The sequence below is a fragment of the Argiope bruennichi genome, chromosome 3 (genome assembly GCF_947563725.1).
Source record: "Argiope bruennichi chromosome 3, qqArgBrue1.1, whole genome shotgun sequence".
Lineage (NCBI taxonomy): Eukaryota > Metazoa > Arthropoda > Arachnida > Araneae > Araneidae > Argiope > Argiope bruennichi.
The window spans coordinates 51,219,176-51,241,441 of NC_079153.1; the positions used below are offsets into that span (position 1 = coordinate 51,219,176).

Consider the following 22,266-nt stretch of genomic DNA (forward strand, 5'->3'; position numbering starts at 1 on the left):
AAATGAATGGAAAACCAAAGTATAAAAATATTAGTATAAAATGGAAAAATAATGATTAATCATTCTTGATTTGTTAAAATTTAAAATAAGTGTGAAATTTCCTAAAACAAAATAAAACTGCTTAAATATTTTAAGTTATATAAAAAGTTTGATTTAAATATTTTAAATCAAACTTTTTTTTAGAATAAAGGGATTTTTTTTTCTTTGGAAAGAACAGAAAACTGTACTAGATGTTATATATCGGTATTTAATAAAAAATATGGGCTTGTAAATAATTGTAAATTTCAGGTATGAAACGTTTTTTACTCATAGTTTATATTTCGTAAATAGATTATAATTTTCAAATTGTATCAAATATTTAAACTAAATTGTGCAACTGAATATATGCAACAAAAAAAGATTAGAAATGACGAAAAGTTTTTGAAGCTGATAAAGGCAACAAAGCAAATAAACATAACAACAATAACAATTCATAAATAAAATTATTTACAGGAATTTTGCAATTTGAAGTATATGCATATTTCTATCAGTAATTAATTAATGTGGTGCGATAATATATCAATACCTTATAAAACCATGAAAAAGCAAAATATGAACTGAAGGCACCAACAAAAAGTTATATAAAAGACAAGTAAAGGTTACAGAGGGGATGATAAAAAGCGGGTTAACAATATATATGTAATGATATCTCTTAATTTAATTTAAGCTTAATTAATTTCCTAATTTTTATCTTAATTTAATCCCATATCAACTTCTCGTTAAAATGGCCTCTTATTTCCTGATCCAATTCCAACTTTTTTATTTAATTAACTCTACACGACTCTGTAAAACTGATGAAATCAGCAAGTTCCCACGCTACGGGTGAAGAGTTAAAAATCTTAAATTGCTGAAACATTCTTTTAAAGATATCTAAATTTCTCTTACCTAAATTGACACGTGCCAAAGAAATATTTATCAGAATCTCTTAGTACAAAAGCACTGGTAAAAATATTTCGGTCTCTTTTCGCTGTTTTGCTCTTCTCTTGTGTCATGGACTGACGTATCTCGTCGTCTCTTTCTTGTACATAATTTATGCCTCTCGGGATATGAAACTGCTTAAAAAATATGTTCTACATATATATATATTTATATCAAACGGAAATTTTAATTTCAAACTCATTCTGATTAAGTTACTACTGCATCATGGATCTAATAAAGAAATTACTGCATAATGAATCTAAATGTTGTATTATTATAAAATTATAGTTTCTAAATTTTTACTCAAAGAAACTATAATTAAAGATTTATACGGTATTTATTTAATATCAACCAATGAACCCTGTAAATACGAGTAGGGTAGTTTCGGATGTCAAATGCTTATCATTTAATGGTAAAGAAAGCATTTGTAATAGTAAAGTGTTAATTAGTAAGCATTCAATATTACACGTCTTTATATAAGATGAGCACACAAGTTGTGGTACAACAACTAACTTCTAAGCCTGAATAATTCCTGTAGCAGTTACATAACTCTATTCTCTTTTGATACAACGGATGGATTTACTTTATTAATATCAAGTACATTTCCCATGATTTTTCTCGGAGATCACTATTAGATTGTATTCTAAGTGAGTTCTATGTATTTTCGTGTTCGTGTTTGTTTTGTCTTGTGTCTAAAGAGTCTCATCCCTCTACAAACCTAGGTAATGCTTGAAACAGGAAAAAATGCTCTGACTGACTTTATATTTTGTGTTGTTCAATGTCCTGTTGAAAAATTACAAAAAAATGACTATCCCTTAGGCCTATGACTTCCAGTTGGTAAATTATTACCAATGCTTTAATATTTTTTTTTTAATTTCACTCTTTAAAGATGATAAATGAAACTATGAATTCAGTTCTGAATTTTTAAATGTCAATAATTTAGCCAATCAACGACAGCTTCTAATAAAAGTTGTGAGTCAGTCAGTCTTCAATCTTATGTTTCTTCCTTGTTGAACCAGCCTATTAGAATCTTCATAGTTTTTCTAGAAGTATATAACCACAAAACTTTTAAACATTGCAACGCTAACTTTTAATTAAAAAAATAGTTTAACTTTTCTACAATAAATAATAATTTTTGAAAAAAGATGTATTTATTTAGGTACACACATGCGTTGAGCCATGTGCTCAAAAAAATTGTTTTTTTATCTTGATTTAATTTCTACAGAGAAATGCTCCTGAAGTGTATAAGAAAACAACATTTTTTTCATTCCTTCCTCATAACAATTTATTATAAACTGTTTTACTCTCTGTGTTGGAAAAAAATATCCAAACTTTTAAAGAATAATTTTTTCACAAACTGAGATAGGTAAATACTGTTTTGAATAAGAGTATGTTATTTATTATTATCAAAATGTTGAAAGTACATGCACTCTACCATGTGCTTTCAACATCTTGAAGTAATTTATAAAAGTATAAACAAATTCACAAGAATAAATATGTTTGGTAAGGTGGTTGGTATAATTAAAAATAAATAAGCTCTTATTATCATTACTAGAAACTTATCAAAACAAAGATCAGATGACGTAATCACGTTCTTCAAAAATGTGACTTCCAAAATTGCCAACAAGCTCTTAATCCATCAAATTTTTTATAGTGATGTTTCTTTTAGACTCGAAATGTTCTAGAATCATCAAATCTCTTACATTTTGAAAGAGGGTAACCCTTTAATAAGAGAAATTCCCCCATTGACCAAAACATGACATTACAGGTTGTCCAGATGACGTCGGAGGTTAAATTCCGCCTCCGGTTATCTTCCGGTTTCTCTAGAAAACCACAGCTTGCCTGGAGGAAGATGCTGGACTTTTTCATCTTTCACTTTTCTTTCACTGGAGTAGTTCGGAATATCTCTCGGAATCTAAAACATCCGTCATTGGAGCGTTCGTCTAACCACTAGTGAACTAGGGGCAGGACGCTGTTTTTCAAATCCCCTAATACCAAAGGTTGAAATATATTTTTAAAATTTAAGTGGAGAAAAGTAAGTTTAGTTTATAGATGGTTTTGTTATAGATATGAAAAAAAAATTATACTAATTGTTAGAATAAAGGAAGAAAATATTGCATGATCTGTTCTTAAAAATGTTTTTCAGATTAGTAGGAAAATATTTTTAAATGATTTTGAAAAAAAAACTTTGTAATTGTTGTTAATCCCCGAGGCTTCTAGTAAATATAGAATTTTGTTTTTAAATCTAAATACCTTTTATTGGTAAAAATAATTTCCGTAAGTTCAATCCTTACTAAAAGATTTTGTATATGGATTCTAAAATATTAATGTTTATAAAATTTTCAGTTAATTTAAGATGATGAACGAAATATAAAGAGAGAATATGTACCTATATTCTTTTGAAATATTTCGCTATTCTATTGATTTTTTTTATTAATAAAATGCAGATACATTGTTTATAAGTCGAATCTAGTTTGATTAATTAGAGATCAAAACTAAGAAATATGACATAAATTACTGAATTAATTATTTAATATTACTGAACTTTTTATGTTATTTACATGATTTTTTACAACTATTTAAAAATGTTACTGTATATTTTTAATATTTTTAATGTTGTTCCACTTTTATTTATAATAGTTATTTATTTATTTATTAAAAATACTTTTTAAAATTATGTTTGTTATCATTCTAATTTATTTCTATGTATTTATTAAATATATATCATTTATTAAAATAATTAAAAATTAAAAAGGAAACTTCACTGATACTTTGAGCCTCAAAACTGTCATTATTTTTTGTTAAACTTATTTTTACATTCAATTATTTGTTTATTTGAATTTTCCCTGCGGTTCCTTTAGCAATGTAGTTTCTTCATAGTATTTAAGTTTTAAGTATAAAATTATAAGATGCCTTTTACATTTTTTTTTTGCATTTAAGGAAGATATTCATAAAAAAAACACTATTGCTAGTTACATATAAGGAAAAAATATGCTTTATTATAATATAAGAGTATTTCTGAGAGAGCTGTTTAATCAATAACTGTAATTATTATTTAAAAAGCAACATTTATCATAAAAATATTTCTAATGGAAAATTATTTTATACCATTCAAAAATCAATAATTCCAGTTGATAGAAAACGAACTTTCATTAAATTATTTCATTTACATTATCTGGTTTTTCGCTTGTTTTTTCTGATATCTACATAAATATTTATACTCTTTATTATCTAAATTATCTGAAAAATAAAAATTACTATCTGAACCCTTTTCTAGGCAACATTACTAAATATAAATAGTTAAATATAACACATATTATTATCTATTATAGCAAAGAAAATGAAAATGCTCCTTCATATTTCATCATTACTCTGTAAGTATGTTAAAAATTAACTTCGTAAATTAATGAATAAACATTTTTAGGATAATAACATTTTTTTTTTAAATAGAAAATAGAAAACACTTCAAGGAGAATTTTAAAGATAGTTGTAAGTGCTTTTGTTTCTATTAAGATGTAACAAACTGCTCACTTTTAAGGTTTCCTCATTTTCATCGCAGGTAGACCAGTGCGTTTCCATTTTTTCCTAGAAAATCGTTTGTTACGATTTAAAACTATTGCTGGTTTTCCTTTAAATACTACATCAAAAATTAATTGTGAACTTTATTCTACAGCGTAAATCTGGTATTTAAAAGAAAAAAAAGTGTTTTTATATTTGTATATTTGAAATGTTCTATATAAATGAATATTTCTCGCTCTTAAATAAATGTTAAAGTAGTACTGTATATTTTTTATTATTTAAAAAGTTGTTTTCTAAACAACTATATTCTTTGTGAATGAATATTTCTCCTATTAAATAGGTATCGAGAAAAAATGCAATTTAAAAAATATATTTCTAAATGTCTGCTTCTCTTAAATAAACGTTAAAAATGTATCTATATTTATGTGATTAAAAAAATTTTTAGTTAATGATAATTTAGATCAACTTGTTATTTTTGAAAATATTTATTAGTATAATTAGGAAAAAGCTAAATTTTGATCAAAATGAAATTAAAAATAATTTTTCTCTTTCAGGATTGTATTAGCTACATTAAAGTGAAACAGTTTTCTTCCAACTGAAATGAGAAGATTTTGAAAGTTTCGTTGTAGGAAATTCAGATTTTTTTCCTTTTCAAATACATTAAGTACGAGCAACCATGAAATTGTCTTATGCATTTATTTTCTTTGCGCTTTGCACTGTCATAGCAGTTAAGGGCCAACAAGATCTTTCTTCGCTTGTGGAGAGTTCGAAACAAAATGTGGAGAACATGACTGTTCTTGAACGATGGCAGTCAATTGAAAAGAATCTCAAGAGAGTAGCCAATTCAGCGGTAAAAATGCTTCTGCCACATCTCATGGAAGGTTCAGGAAGCATGAATATCTCGTCTCAGTGCATGCGAGATACCATGAAACTCATCTCCGGGTTAAAGAACATCAAACCTTGGGCAATGAGATGTAAGTATAAATACCAGATGCTTCATTTTTCCTTCCAAGCCAATTATCTTTCATTTATCTTTAAAGACAAAAAAGAATACTTTAAAGAGAAAAATAACATTTCCTTTATCTTCTTATTATCTTTGCAATTTTCTTTCCTTTATGTTTGAAAACATCAAACTATAATTTGGTAGATAAATTACTGAAAAATAGAATCTCAAAATATTTTTTGAATAATTGAGATTTTCTCGACAGCGAAAAATGTCAAAATTTCAATTGCATATGAAGGCAGTTTCTTTCAACTGAATATTATTTCTAATTAAAATTTAATATAATAGAATCAGTAGATTCATTTTTTTTATAAAATAACATGCAAATATTTGTTACTTAAAGTATATTTCTTTTTAATAGTGAATTGGATATGTGCTGTAATTCGATATTCTTGAAGTTCAAAAACACATATCGATGCTCTTAAAAAAATTATAATTACTCAAAAATTTACATAATATATGTCACAAGTTCTATAATTAATGAACTAGTTTAGATTTAAATATACGTAAAAGAAAAAGTATTAAATGATGCGTATCTTGAAGAGTCAAAAAATGCATGATATTATTCGTAATAAATTGTTCCATAAAATGCATTGCCTTTAAATTAAATTAAATTATATCTAACAAATGCATAATGCTTTAAAATGTTTGAAAATATCATACGAATGAAATGAAAAAAAAATTATATAATCTCACCAAAATTTGAAATATAGATGAAAACTTCATGTTTTTATCATATATCATCTTTCCCTTAGCAGCAGATCTGATTTTTAGTGCCTTATAAAAGTCCACCAAAAATAATACTTTAATTTATATTATTTTTGGGTTTTTTATTATAGTTCTTATATTTTTATCTACTGATAGCTTTGTACCATTTTACTTTAAACTGCATTTCTGTTAAACTTTGAACTAAAGAAAGAGCTTGTTTGACATAGCATAATCCACAAATTAGTACCAGCGCCAAAAAACTTCAAACCATGCCAACCTAATTATGATAATCGCAATAATAGTACGTCCCATGCATATAAGAATCATTATATTAATGTTCTTAATCATTTGTTAAAATAAAAATACTTTTTCTAAAGCCGCCAAATCAAGAAATGCGCATATTGTCATGGCAGCGTCAGTCTGGAAATATGTTGAACGACAAAATAACAGAATTATTTTTCATTCTATAATTAAAACAAATCATAGAATATAGAGCGTAGACTAATTTTAATGCAGAGATCATCATTTGGTAAGTTCATAAAGCTGATAAAGCAGAAATAGTGTTGCAATACGAAGTTCAAGGTTAATAATCGTCCTTCCTTTTTTGATGTCTGGAAGTTGATGTACAAAATTAGCATATTAGCGAAATACAAGCAGTTCCTTTCAATTACGTTATTTATTTTTTGTTTTCATAAATTTAGGCAATATTAAAAATTTAACTATAGTCTACTCATTCAAGGCATTTTAATATTTAGACGAAGGATAGCATAAACAACTCCTGGCTAGCTGAAATCTGGTTATATTTAATGTAGAGATACGTTATCTTGAAATGAAGAAAAAAAAATTAAAAATGTTTCTTTTATCATAGAAATAAAGCAGCACATAATGTTTTAAGTGAATTCCTTAACCTTGGTCCTACTAGTTAAAAAAAAGGGGGGGGGGAAATAACTCCTGAGAAACCGTCGAGGAGAGATTCTTGAATGCGGATTTGCGGATAACAAAAAGAGATAACAAAATTTAGAATTTAGATTTTATTGTCTGCTTTGATTTTCTGTTGTCTAGAGATTATGGTAAATTTGGAGTTTTTATTTCATTGTTTGTTTTGATTTTTTTAAAAAGATCTACATAAAATGAGCATTTTGTTATGCTACTAATATTATAATCTTTGGGCAAATATCACTTTGGGATATCATGACTTTTGTAAGGTAACTGTTGCTAAAAATAGTCGAAGTTAACAATTGTTGCTGTTGTTGTCAGTTGAAAATTAGCTGATTCTAATTCTTACGTAATCATCTCGGTCTAGTAGAACCAGTATTTCACTATCTTTTTAGATTTTTTTTTTTTTACTTCAAAAAGACTTTTTTTTTATGCAAAAAGACTGGATGATTAAGTTTTAAGGGGAAAATGAATTTCAATGTTCATAATATGTTTCATTAGTATTTAGCGAATATTATTAATAATATTGTCAGTTCAATATATTAACATTAACAAATATGATTATCATCTCTTTTTCATCAATTTATATATGTTCAGTATTGTCCTTTGTACTAGTCAACAGCATTTTGTTCCGTATTATCTCTTTTGTCATGAATATTATGTCTTGCGCGTGATGCTTATATCCTTTCAATGTATTATATGTACAGTTTAGCTTGAAATGGGCAGTTGAACGTTTGATATTAAATGTATGTACATTTCTTTTTCAAAACAGAATAACTAATAATCATTCTGTGTATTTTTGTTTTCACAGTCATTGATTCAAGCGGAAAACTCATGGATGGTCTTTTGGTGGGATCCTTGTCCGCTTTTGGTGTATACGACGAGTGTGTCAATACAATAGCTGTTGGTGACAGAGGACGCGAAAAGGGCAAAGAACTTTTCCGAGGGAAATATTGCACTATTAATTTAAAACCACCCTTGCCTCCAAAGGCGAATTTTTACAAACTGGATGAAGTGCTGCCGGAGCTGAAAAATTTCTCTGAAGGTGGAACGGTAAGTGAACATTTAATGATTTTGAACATCAAACCATTTCCCTATTAGATATCAAACCAATTCCCTATTAGCACAAAATATCCAATAACATTATTACGATATCTACACGATAACAGCCGGCATTCAAAATGTCGGACAACATCATGGAGATTTCACACAATATCTTGATCTAATAGGTTGGAAAAAGGAGAGACGAGAAAGGGATAATGTTGTGTGTGTGTAAACCTGGGCGTTGTTTTGGACAAAATGAAAATATCCATTCAAACGCATGACACTAATGAAAATCTGGAAACTGTTACTTCTAAGAGTATCTTTCAGCAAAAAGCCGGATTGACAGATTTTTTATTGATTGTGCATAATCTCTCAATTTTTATAATGTTTTTGCTACACCCATCTTATCATAAAGAAAGAGTGTTTCTTCGAGTTGCAGTAAATAGAAATGGCATTGTATTAGAAAGGAATGTGAACGTCATCTTGTTCATAAATGCACAGTGATGACGTTCAGCTATTAGTTGTGTCATGGTTAATGAGCTGCTGGAATTTACTGTAATAGAGCGTCTTTATTTGCATTAAAACTCATATTGGATCATGCAACTGTATTTTAGAAACATACTGTATTTTAGAAACAGACTGTAGTCTTTCTCGTGTAAAATGAAAATAAAATGGAATCGATAGAGGTGCTTCACAATCACCTAGTTATTCAAAATTGCACTTTTATATCCATTAAATTGGCAAAATACGAACTCCATTAATTTTTAAACATTATTTATACTGGAGTGAATTTTAAGGTTGTTTATGAACGTGAGCATCATAGATTTCAAACAAAATAAATCTTTTATTCAAATTAAAGTAAGTGAAAGAATGTTCCAAAATTAATAATTATCTAATATAAATTAACAATATTACTGTGATTAATTTTGCTGATTTCTTTTTGAATTTGAATCGAATGCGGGATTTCTCATCTGTTTGACGAAAGTACATGATATTTATAAAATTTGATCAGATTCAAAATTGTATAAGAAAATTAACTGGATATGTTCCATGTTCCATAGCAAAATTTATACAAACGAATTCAAACTATTGAAAATCAAAATGAAAAGAAAAATAAAAACTTTTTTATTTATCCAAAAGAATTTATCAATTTTATTTGTTAATGTTTGTTGCCCTACGAACAAGCCTTGTTAATACTTGAAAATGTATATTATGTGAATCACATTCCTTCTGAAACAAATGCTAAAATTATTTTGTATGAAAATCCGAGAAGTTAATTTCCATCATTTTGACATTTTCAAGATGAATTCAGGAAGTTCAGGATGCTCACAATTAACTCACGGTTGATACCTGAAAGCCTTGATAAACAAGATTGCATGGCATCCGGAAATATTTCATAAATCCAAAATAACCAATTTCTATCTTTTCAGAACCAAAATGAAAGAAGCCGGGTTTTTTTATATACCTAAAAGAATTCGTCATTTTTTGTTTGTTAATATTTGTTTCGCTTCAAAATGGCCTTGTAAATTCTTGAAAATGAGCATTATGTGAATGACATTCCTTCTGAATCGAATGCTAAAGCTGAAACAATCTGAGAACTTAATTCATATAATTTTGACACTTCCAGCACACATTCAAGAAATTTTAATGTTCATAATTAACACACGATTGACATCTGAAAGCTTTGATAAGCAGGATTACTTTAGAAGTTGTATTTTTTAAACTGAAGATGTCAATTATTTTCTTCCCCTTTGTTCAAATATCTCAAATAATTTTTTTAAGTAGAGATACGTTGGAGTCAAACTTTATACTAAAACTCGTTTTGCTTTTTGATCATTGAAAACGTTTTTAACTGATTCAGTATAATAATATATTTTTAATCTTTTAGAAAAGGCAAGCAAAAAATATAGCTTTTGTGATTTTTTTCTATTTAATGTAAATATTAAATGTACTAAATATGGAAATTCATATAAAAAATATTTATTTGAAATATTTATGAAAAAATTTATTTTGCTCTTAAAAATACCATTTTTTACGCGAGTCTTCTTTACAGCATTAGAAATATTTTAAAGTATATTTACTGCTAGCTAGAGTACATGAGCGTGCTAAAAACACTTTACATATTTATTAATTAGTCCATAGTATTCTCTAATTCTATGTTCATTTAATTCTAATTCTCTTAAATTTGAAATTAAGGAAGGTACTACTTATGACATTTTTCTTGATTTTGATTTCATAATATTACATAAATTTTTAATTCCACTTTTAAATAAATGATGTAATGTCATTATTTCATCAAGTAATATTTTATATTAAATTAAAATTAATTTAATAATTATTTTAATTTTAATGAAATAAATTGAATATTTTTTTTCACTTTGGGGGTTGTCCTGTGTCAATTCCCCCTAAAAAAATCAAAATAATTCTGAACGCATCCATTGCTTTTATTCTTTCTATATTATTCTATAAGACATCCTTCATAAAACTCCTAATCCCATATTTTTATTTCTTATAAAATATTTGGTTTGATTAATATTTTTTAAAATATACAATCATACTTCTCTTAGTGAGCACCTCCCATAACGAGTGATTCAATAGAAAATACAACACAGAAATACAAAACAAGGTTCAATACAAATACAAATACAAAAAAGTGCTATTCGATACAAATACAACACAATGCAATTCAATTCAATACAAATAAAAAAAAAATGATTATCTTAACGAGCGATGCCGAGCGAAGCCTTCTTAATGGATGAGACCAAGATTATGTTGCTACGGCATTGATGAGCTGGTGAAAGAACACAGCCAGAAATATCAAAAAGGTTATAAGGCTGCATTTTGTGTCAGATAATAATGTTTTAGATGAGATTTGTTCAGGGGATATTTGTTAAAAACTCCAACTCGATATCTTGACGAATTTCCATGTTTCAGACCCCCCCCCCTCCCCGAGTTCGAAAAAAATACAATTTTAAGAATTATTTCTATCTTTTTGTAAATATGAGCATGATAGACGAAAATTGATATGTGGTTTTTGCAGTAAATTTGTAGATTTCTATCACATTTTGAATGCAGTTCATTTACAGGAATTCTTTCTGACTGACTGACAGAACACAGTTATTACAAAATGTAATCAAGAAAGAAAAAAAAATTACAAAATGTGATAACAATAAGATGTTATTGATACTTATAAGTACGCTGAAGAACTGTCAGCGATTTAAGCTAAGTGTGCGGTAGCTTCTGAGGGCAAATGCTCCAGAGCGCCCGAGAGCAGAAGTCAGACTTCTTATTTATATGAAGATAACATTTTCGCTTGCACTGTCCCCCTTTTTCAAGGGGGCTCTTTTACATACCTCACAGATAGAACATAGAGTAGAGAACAACCATGCCCAAACCGGACTCGAACCCGTGACTCCCAGATCACGAGCAAGATGCACTACTTCTAGGCCAGGTCGCCGGCAGAACAAAATGTAAAATAAGTGGTAACTACTATGAAACGTAAAAAGTTGGATGAAATTGATACACATGTTTCAAAGTTACATAAAAGTTATATCTGTGATGAGTCTTGAACCAAATCTGATATGGTCGTTTGTCGGCTTGTATTTTTGCATGCTTTAAACGTCATAACTCAAAGACACAATACATTAATTCGGCATGTGATCCAGTAACTCTAAGACTGCAGTTTTGTGTCAAATTTTTGTGAAAAAATTTTTTGGTCGAAAATAAAAGATGTTCACACTGTATATTCGACATACCTTTTTATATTAAGAAACGTGTAAAGCTCATAACTCTAAAATTAAAATTCTAGGCATTTCTAGCGTTAATGACCTTTCGCAAAGAGCGCAATTTAATGTGGATTGATGAGTGATTACTTTTATTAGCGAGTATATGACGGTTTCAGAAAGACCATTTGATGGAAGACCATGATTTCTTTTTTTTAAAATTCATTTTAGAGGAATATTTTAAAAACGTTTAATATTGCCATTTCTAAAGGAAAGAACAAAAATAACCGAATAAATTTACCCTCAAATTTCTTTTCTTAGTATTTAAAAATGTAGAAAACACATAATTACATTTTATCAAAAGTTTTAGATGAGAAATTTTTGATCAATAAAAAAAAACAATATAAAATTATTTTTATCTTTTAGCAATATTTCCATCTAAAGCAACAAATCTTCATGGAAAAAGTCTTCTTCTCTATAATCGATAAAAATCTATAAAGAAAAATCGACAACTTAATCTATAAAATCGTTAAAAAAATTATATATCATTATAATTGAAAATTCTAAAAAAATTCGATTATTATGATAATGATTGGCTAATTTCAGTCAATCAATGAAAGTTTATTATTAATTAATTTTCAGATACAGTAAATGTTAATGATTGATTAACTAACAGAATATCAGTGACAATTAATGATTAGGTCCTTTTTTAGGTAATCAATGAATGTTAATGATTGGCTAATTTTCAGGTTATCAGTGAAGGTGCCAAGTATGCTCACTTCTTCCATTTTCTGACGATGAGATTGGGCATCTGCGTTCCATCAGGTTGTACACTGGAAGATATCGACCAGGTGGCGAAAATGTGTAAGATTTCCTACTCACCATTTGTAAAAAATTCCGATTTCTATTGTTTTAAGCAATAACTTTGGTTGCTGGTTGAAATTATGATGAATACTAACCATTCCGCGAGAAATTTTAATAAACCTAAATCATTAGAATTTAATTATAATGCAGATTTTTGAGTTTTAAACATTTTTATCTAATTTTGAAGAACTTAAACAGTTTTTAAATGGGTAGATCATCTGTTTTAGAAAAATGAAATTAAAACTTATCCATAGAAAATTATCCATTTTAATATAAAGTAAAATAATTGCGTTGAAACCAAATTGTCATAATTACATAGAATCTGTTGAAAAGCAGAGTACTTTTATAAGTGATGTTACGGAAATCCTTCAGGAAGATATAAGGTAAATGAAGTCCCTTATATCGAAAAGCGAATGAATAATAAAAAACTACGCTTTATTCCACAAACCCTCCCCTCTCTCGAGATACAAATAGAAGAACAACAGCCAAGGCACATAAATAACATCACTTGCAGAAATTCGCGGTCCAAGCAGATAGAAAGAGTAATAGCTCTCAGAGAGCAGATATACAACTGGCTGAACCTCTAGATAAGTTCAATTGCTTAGTCACTGAAGAGAGCATTTCTTTTATGATCAACTTTTATATTTTTGATAATAATAACAAATTGGCTTTTAGTTGGCATTATTGCCATCGACTAATGTCATTTTTTTTGTTGCTTTTTTTAGTCGATTTTATAGATACCTAGTTTTAATAATTACCTATTATTCAGCAAATAACTACTTTAGATTTACTGGTGATTTGATATTTTTTTGTTTTGTTTTTAAACTTGTTATGTTAGGCTTTAACAATACTCTTTGTAGTAATTAACTTCCCTTGAATTCAAATAGAAATAGGTAATTCAAATAGAAAATTGCCTGCCTAGATCTTAAGAGACTATGAATAAACATTATGATATTATAAAAGTAGATGCGGTACATGACATTATATAATATAATTTACTTACTAAATTTACTACTAAAAATGGTGAGCAGATATTAGAAAATAGTGACAACAATGGTTCTTTTTCTCCAAATTTCCACACCAAACCTGCAAAAGGATATTTGTCATCGTGCACTAAATCTTCGCATATGACATATTTTGAATGGTATTTGTTCTCGTCCTTTCTATCCCCCATGCCGCCAAAAATGCATTGTACTATATGAATCTTAATGTAAATACAAGGGCAAGAAAATTACATTGTAGCTAAAAATTGGACTGTCGCCAATAGAACAAGCTGAAAAATATAGGGATTATTTTTGACATCTATGTCAGAATGTTCACTGGATATCCGTATTTGCATGACTGGATCCCAAATGCAACTGTCCATATCAAGTTTATTTAAGGTCAAAGAAACTTAACTGTATATAATATCACAGAAATAAAGGAATGTGTAGCGAAGAGAGACTCATGGTGTTGTGTAGATGAAAACACAGGGTTTTGGGAATCCTATTTTATTTAAGATTTCTTCTACTTTCCACATCACAAGACACACAAAACATCAAAATAAACACACATACTTAACATGGAAGAATAAGCATAGCTTCACGTTGGCTGGCGAACTATCACAGAGTAGGGATGTCTCTCTTACTAACAGCAAGGCACCATGGGAACTATACAGAATACTCCGTCTCAAACTGCCATCTAGGGGGAGGTGGGGAAAATAGACACTAGATATATATACCATTGTTATAATTGTAGTTTTGTGATTTTAAACTTGCATTTAGATTTAAAAATTCTCATCTAAAAAATTGCATGCATAAATTTCTGAATGTGATTTGAATAACATCAACATAAAGTTAACTTTTTAATCAATTAATTTGAATATAACTTGATTTAGTAATATTTTTCCACTTTTATGCAGTGGGGAAAACATTGACTATCAGTGCCGAGGCTTCTAGATGTGAAGCCAAACAAGAAAATGAATTTACTCCAATCAAAATTTTTGTCATGTGAGTATTTTCAAATCTATTCTGTAAGTAGTAAATAATCAAAAGGTAATAGTAATTCTTAATTGTAAATATTAACAAAAAATTAATTGATATACTCAGATTTTTGGAATTAAAACACTTTCATGTTTAATAATTTTAATGCAAAAATTACTTTTATGAAAAACTATAATACACAGAATCCTTTTAACATCTGAAACAAAGTTAGTTAAAATTATCATTTCAATCGAACCATTCGATCTTTTAAACACCTTTATAGATAATTTTCTAAATACCTTATTAATCTTTGTTATATTAGTACAACAATACTGAAATATCAGAATAGCAAATACTGAAGTATAAGAAAGTTTATAAAGAGCAATTTGAGACAGTCAATTCAATAATTATTTTTTAATAAATAAAGAAAACGAAAATTAACGAAATAAACAGTTGCGCAAATTGTTAATGGTACGCTTTTAAAGATTTCATGTATACTTTCACTCAGATGTTCTAGCAATAGTTCTTCTTATGCATTCTTCAACAATAAAAAAATATTTCATTTGTTTCATTTTCATGCTTTTGTTTGAGCTATATTGTTAATGGTACGCTTTTAAAGTTTTCATGTATACTTTCACTCAGATGTTCTAGCAATAGTTCTTCTTATGCATTCTTCAACAATAAAAAAATATTTCATTTGTTTCATTTTCATGCTTTTGTTTGAGCTATATCGATTGACAGATATTTGCTTATAAGCATTGATAAATTATCATTCTAAAACAAATAAACAACAAAAAAAAGTTTGTCAAAGGTATTAAATAAAACAAATTTAATGTAGTGTAAAGATTAAAGATTTGAGGATTGGTTTAAAGTCGCAATATTGTCCAACAAAAGAGTATCTAGATTTTTTTATTTTAAATTTTTCAGCATTGATTTTATAAAAAAAAAAATTATTAACAATTGAAGGAAAAATTTCACAAAAATAAAATTGATTGTTTTTGAAAAGCTAAAAATTTTTATTCTTAGCTGATGTAAAAATATTTTTTTTGAAATTACGTTTTTCGTAGTTACAATGAAAAAAAGACAACATTTCGACTTATTTATAATTAATTGAATATTTAATCAATTTTTTAACTTCCCCTTTACTTAAATAATAAGTGTGCAAAATTTGTTTAGCTATGACCCATTTGTTGAAGAGGAGAGTGGAACATACATACATACATATATATATATATATTATATAATCACTTTGGCTTTATATTAATACAAAAATACAATAGTTTATGAATTGGTCAGTAATTTGAAAATAATATGTAATGTATAAAATGATTTTGATACAATATTTATTGAAATTTACAGAATAATTATGTAAACAAAATTATCAATAATTCTACAAAATAAAAGAATAAAATTTCTATATTTAAATAAATGAGTAAAATATGAAATTAAAAAGCTAATAAATATTGAAATTAAAGATGAAAGTTATTCCAGGCAACGATATTTTCCTGGAATGTTAATTTATTTCATTAACTCCAAATGTGTCATATGTAACTGAAATAAGAGAAAATAGATTTGTAACACTAAAATAATTTGCAGGGCATTAACATAACTCGCACAGTGACATACCAGCGAAATCAAAACTAATAATAAATATATCAAAAGTAATATAAATGTAAAATTAAGTGCAAATAAAATATAAAAACAAAGTAAAATTTATTGAATTGAAATAATATTAATTTCATACACTTATTTTGTTCTGATGATAATATCGTCTGGCGAATTACAGATGAAAAAAATCGAAGTAAATAATTCGAAATAGAGATGTCCTAAAACAGAAGAGTGCGAGGCAATGAAATTTGAAATTTTTTTGCAAACAATGATGCCATTACAATTTAAATCATGCAAAAATAACTTTCATGTTTCTACGAATTTTGTTTCGTCCATTTGCCAAATCAACGAAGAGGCAAAATTGCTCTCAGTTCAGACATGCAGCGAAACAATGAAAAAAAAAAATCTTTCAAGAAAAAAATAATAAAAATTAATGGTTAATAGTATTTTGATTGTCTTTTTTTTAAATAAGAGAAAAATGTTCGAATAACGATCTCAAAATATTTTTAAAAGATAACGTTTAAATGTCAGACACAGAAATTCTGTTAAAATTGAGACATTTAAAAATTTAATTGTTAAAATTGTTAACATTTTTTCATAAAAAATAAGTTTAAAAAAATCTCAAAATTCATTACATTATAGCAGAGATGTAAGCAATTTCCTATAGGACAATAGTTGCTTATTATGTTTGATGGTTCAATGATGTGTTTTACCATTACAAATAATACTAAGGGGAAATATTATTCTAAACAACATAGCATGTTAAGTAAAAATATTCTACATTAAATTTTAAAATTAAATAATTAAACTTCAGGAGAAAATGATAACTAAGTCAAAACGACTATCTATGTGTCAAATTCCATGGCTTAAGTGCGGCAGATTTGTCTGGACACCGCAGACAGACACACATACACACACTTTTATTAGTATATATTAAAATACCATCCAGTATAAAGGTAAATATAGCATTTACCTTTGATAGCGAATAGATATTTCGATAACATCTTAAAAATTTATAAGAAAAGCACAAAATTTCAAAACATCAAAAAGTACTCATTGGTACAGTTATATCTTATTGGATAAATAAGGGCTTTTAGTAACTGCATGCAATGGGATTTGTCGGCTGTTTTAAAAAAGTATTTTAATCGGAAAACGTAAATTAAGTGGATCATATCCTTATGAATTAAACTGATCGAAGAACACCTGTTTAATTTATAGTTCATGGATAATTAAAAAGATGAATTGAGAAATAATTACCCTCTTTTTTTCAGATGCACTTACAGCTTTGCTGGATTGTTATTGCTAATTGGAACATTGATTGATATGTATTGCTATTATAAGGATGTTGTGTACAAAAGTAAGTAAACTCCCAGGTATCCACTGAAATATTTTATTGCAAACTTAAAATTAAGAATTTTTTTTTAATTATGAAAATAAAATGAACATTTTCAAATGAACTCAAATGCATTTAGACTAAATTAAGAGAAACATCTGTAAATGCCATGAATTTTCCTTAGTGTATTCGAATGCAATTATAAGATTGGGTGAACAGATTTGCAATAGATTTCATGGAATCGATTTCACTGGAATGAAAATATTCCAACTGAAATATACGTTGAAAAAATGAATAAAGAACAAAAAACTGAGCAATGATCACAGAAACGTTTTTTTTTTCGAACAAACTGCCCAGATGGCACAGATTGTTGCATAATTTTGTACAATACTGAACGATATTATGTTTCTCGATATTCAATATATTATATTGATGTAATACAATATTTCGATTATTATTTAATATCATGCTCATATGTATGCTATTAGTGTTGTCTACATTACCGTGCAAGTTCTCTACTTATGATGAGAACTAGAATAAACAAAGAATGCTTTTTAGGAATAAATAATGAATGGAATTTATTCTTTATTACAATATTTATACTTTTATAACAAATTTTTATTATTATTTTATCATAATTTTTCTTCCTTAGATACAAAACACGCGGAATCAAAAACGCTAATCAGTTCATAAAGCATAAATACTTCTTATTCAGTAGCTTAATACATTTTCTAAACAAATTAAATTATTTTTCAATGCATGATATTATTGTCCATTTACTTCAACTCTAATAACGATCCTTTTCAGGTACTGCTATCCGAATTCTTTTGTCCTTTTCGATCATTTCGAATTTTAAAAAGTTTTCCAACACGGAAACGTCCTCGGAAACTTTGAGCTGCTTGAATGGTATCCGGTTTTTATGCATGTCATGGATTGTACTTGGACATACTTATCTCAACGTAAATTTTCAGATGTTCCGTAAGTATATTTTCCTCCCTATTCATTGTGTTCATAAAGGACAGGTTCTAATGAAAAAGAATGATGAATAGCCTTTAAAGGAATAGAATGACCTTTAGACTAGAATGGCCTTTAAAAGAATTTAAAATTTCAGGAATTACAATTTTAGCACCTGTTTTACTATAGTAATTTTACATTTTTTTTTAATTTTAGGTATACGTTTTTTTCCCCATAATTTGTGATTTATTTCCATCTATTATTTATTGGCTATTTAATTCCTATATAATATTCTTCAAATTTCTCAAATACATAGAAATATGTACAATTAGTCTATTCTTATCTTTTGTTAAATAACTTAACACTATTTTACACATGCATTCATTTTCAAATAATATTACTATTTATTTTTTTACTTTTCTGCAAGAAATTGTTTTTATTGCCTATACATTGATGTTATTTGTACTCTGTTAACCTCTGCATATAAGTGTGGTACGTTTAAATTGTTTACCCTTCTTTTTTATTCTTATTTCTATATTCTCTTAATTGACTTTGAAATTTAGAATTTAGTATTTCCTTTTTACATGTCGCGTTATTCTATAAAACACATTAGATCACTTTGTAAAATTTTTATATTTATATATATTTATGATTGCTTGGATTTTTTATCCTCTTTTTGTATTTAATACTTTGAGTGTAAGATCCAAATTCTCGCTTTACCCTTCATTGAGTGGCAGACCATCAAAAGCAAAATGATGACGTGAAATTCGACTTTAATAACAATATTACTGTTGAAATTTTAAGAGCTAATATATTGTAAAAACAATTCCACCTTTTTAACTTTTATTTCATGTACTGGTTTTAAACTCTTCTATCATTTTCTACTCATAAATACTTCAATAAAATAACCGCTATAGACTTTTCTCTATCCACTCATGGCCATTCTAAACTAAACAGGAAAGATAATACTCTGTAGGAAAAAGGATGTGACGTGACTTATTTCAGCTTTCTCGACAATGAGAACATTAACAAAAAAAAAAAGAAAATAATTCTTATAATATTGATTTGCGATACAAATATTATGCGAAATCTTATTAGACCAGTCTAAATTTTAGGTCTTTTGTCAAAATCTACTATGAAAGGCATTTCGGTGAAGAGGTTTGGGAATATTCCAGACATTTACCGGTTACCTGTGAAGTTGCATCTTTCACGCGACAACTTTAATTCGTCTGATAATTAGTCATAAACAGGCCTCGACAGCTGCAAGTGGCGTCCAAATTGAAAAGCATGCAGTGAATTGTTTTTTATGGGTAAAAATGTTTAACTGCATTAAAATTTATCAGCCGTTGCATGAATATGATGAAATTGCAATAAAATTTTAAGCAATCATAAAATCAACATGTTTGAGAATGAATACACAGATATTGCCGATGATAAGAACGAAAGAAGACCATCAATTGCGATAAATTTACCCATTGTTGAGATCGCTACTAGCGTGAAAGCCGTTGGGTGTAATTTCTTTGCAGAAGGCACTGAAAGACATGTGCTAAGCCTCGTCAAATGTTTAAATAACTGAGGTAATTTCCTCCGAAAGTAGGTATTGCGTGAAACTTCAGGATACAAATAAAGTTATTTTAAAATTTAAATCCTATTTTGTTTTTTTAAGCAGTACCTTTTTTTAACTTTTCGTTTATATACGAGTATATATATTTATATATATTATGCTCGTATATATATTTTAAATGCTATGTGGATGCAATATATTAAGTGGTGCCACATTATTAACAAATGCCTTCGTAAGTTCCAAATGCCTGAATAAGTTTCCTTTGCGAATTTTATATTTTTTCTACAAATTTGTTTGACATTCTGTTTTATTATTGGATCTATTGGCCCCTGTTTCAAGACATACTATATCTGAGAAAATACGTGTTTCTACGTGTCGAAAAGGAATACAAAAAAGGGGCATAGATCACATTTTAATATTTTCTATTTTATAAAGAAAAAATTATAACAATTTATACTTCTTTATGTTGGTTAATCTATCCAAATATAAGAAAAGGATGAGAAAATAAATAAAAAAAGTTATGATATAGTTTCAAAGGAAAAGATGAGAAAGCTTATTTTTAGCTAAGCAATTAAAGCCATTAAAAGGAGCTAAGCAATTAAAGCAATTAAAAGGAGATTCGAACTTTTATTCCGAAACACAGATGCTTATATGATCAATTAAAGCTTTGAAATCAGTTCTGAAAGATCACATAATTTGCAATTTATAAATTATTTCTAATTTCTCAGCTTTATGATTTGAATTGCCTCAAAAATAGGCAATGACTACCGAGTCACATTATTCGTTTAACTCATCAGAATATGCTAGTAATCATAACCAATAACACATTACATTATACTATAAAATATTTTTAATACTTTTGTAAAATGTTTGGCATTATATAAAATATAAAAATTATAGTAGTATAATTATTAATTTTGGTGTAATTTTATCCAGTTTTTTCCTTCATTAGTGTAAAAGTACCTTAGCAATCAATGGCCTCCTCCTATGTCCCTAGAATGTTTTATGCGAGTTATGTTTTAAGAAATATATGAAATTATTTTCAATTGAATGAAGATTACATATGTTCTTCTTTTATATATTTGTTTTATTTGTAATATTTTTTCTTCCAGTTGGTTTGGAGAAAGTTAGAGATTACGCCAAAGACTTTGCTTTCCAAGCTGTAATTAACGCATCTGTTGCCGTTGATACTTTCTTTTGCATAGGGTGAGTTTAAACTTTTATCAAAAACTAGATTTTCAGTTCTTATTTACTACTGGAATTCTGTAATTTATTTAATTCTGCTACATCATGCAGTTTAATAACCGAAAATAATTGAGCTAAGTTTTAATACTACAACTCTGTTATTTCGTTATTTTATTTTCCAGAGGCCTGTTGGTATGTTACTTGACTGTGAAACTGGTTAAAGTAGGTGGGCATCCTTTCAACATTACGATGTATATTTTCCACAGATTGTGGAGGTAAGCTACACAATGTCATGCCTAACACATACTTGTATATATACAATCAAACTTAGTTTTAAAATCTGTATCATTTGTATAATATTTGTGAAATTTCCTAGGAAGATATTGTTTTTATAATAAAGTTTGTATTGAATATCATCGAACAATGCTCCTTGTTTTTAAAAATTTGCTGATCAGAGCCGATTACAATTAGTGTATAAATTAATGCTCAATCGTTAAAAAATTTCACATACACGTGTTTAGCAAACAAACATTCAGTTCTATTGCCAAAATAAACGCATTTTTTCAACATATATGTATTTTTCTCATTTGGTAATATTTATAGTATTTTTACACCTTAGAACGAAAAAAAAAAAAGAAAAAAGCAGCTTTACTGGACATAGACTGACTTTTTACGTAACATCAGCATTTTTTTTTTATTATTATTCTCAAGAAATTTTTCGTGAAACTTTATTAAGATTTCTAATGTTTATTTGTTAAAAAGTTAAAAAGTTAAAAAAAAAAAAAAAAAAAAAAAAAAAAAAAAAAAAACTTCGAAAAAAGATTTCGAAAGCAGGAGTTAATTGCAAATTAATGTTCATCATTATTTTCACTTGTTGTTGAAATAGTAAATAAAAATAAATTATTATA

General features: G+C 27.4%; 1 protein-coding gene across 2 annotated transcripts in view; it reads left to right on the forward strand.

Annotated features, from left to right (window-relative positions):
- The first annotated feature begins 2,760 nt into the window (after positions 1–2,760).
- LOC129962529 (O-acyltransferase like protein-like) overlaps positions 2,761–22,266 on the forward strand; it is a 33,265-nt gene continuing 13,759 nt past the window's right edge. Inside the window, exons 1-10 of one of the 2 annotated variants that reach the window (XM_056076283.1) lie at positions 2,761–2,992; positions 4,290–4,331; positions 5,031–5,450; positions 7,935–8,176; positions 12,639–12,753; positions 14,654–14,741; positions 17,594–17,679; positions 18,463–18,633; positions 21,286–21,379; positions 21,541–21,633. In XM_056076283.1, coding sequence (XP_055932258.1) covers positions 5,153–5,450; positions 7,935–8,176; positions 12,639–12,753; positions 14,654–14,741; positions 17,594–17,679; positions 18,463–18,633; positions 21,286–21,379; positions 21,541–21,633 — 1,187 coding nt within the window. In that variant the 5' untranslated portion in view covers positions 2,761–2,992; positions 4,290–4,331; positions 5,031–5,152. The remainder of the gene's footprint in view (positions 2,993–4,289; positions 4,332–5,030; positions 5,451–7,934; positions 8,177–12,638; positions 12,754–14,653; positions 14,742–17,593; positions 17,680–18,462; positions 18,634–21,285; positions 21,380–21,540; positions 21,634–22,266) is intronic. The other variant, XM_056076282.1, reaches the window with a different exon arrangement.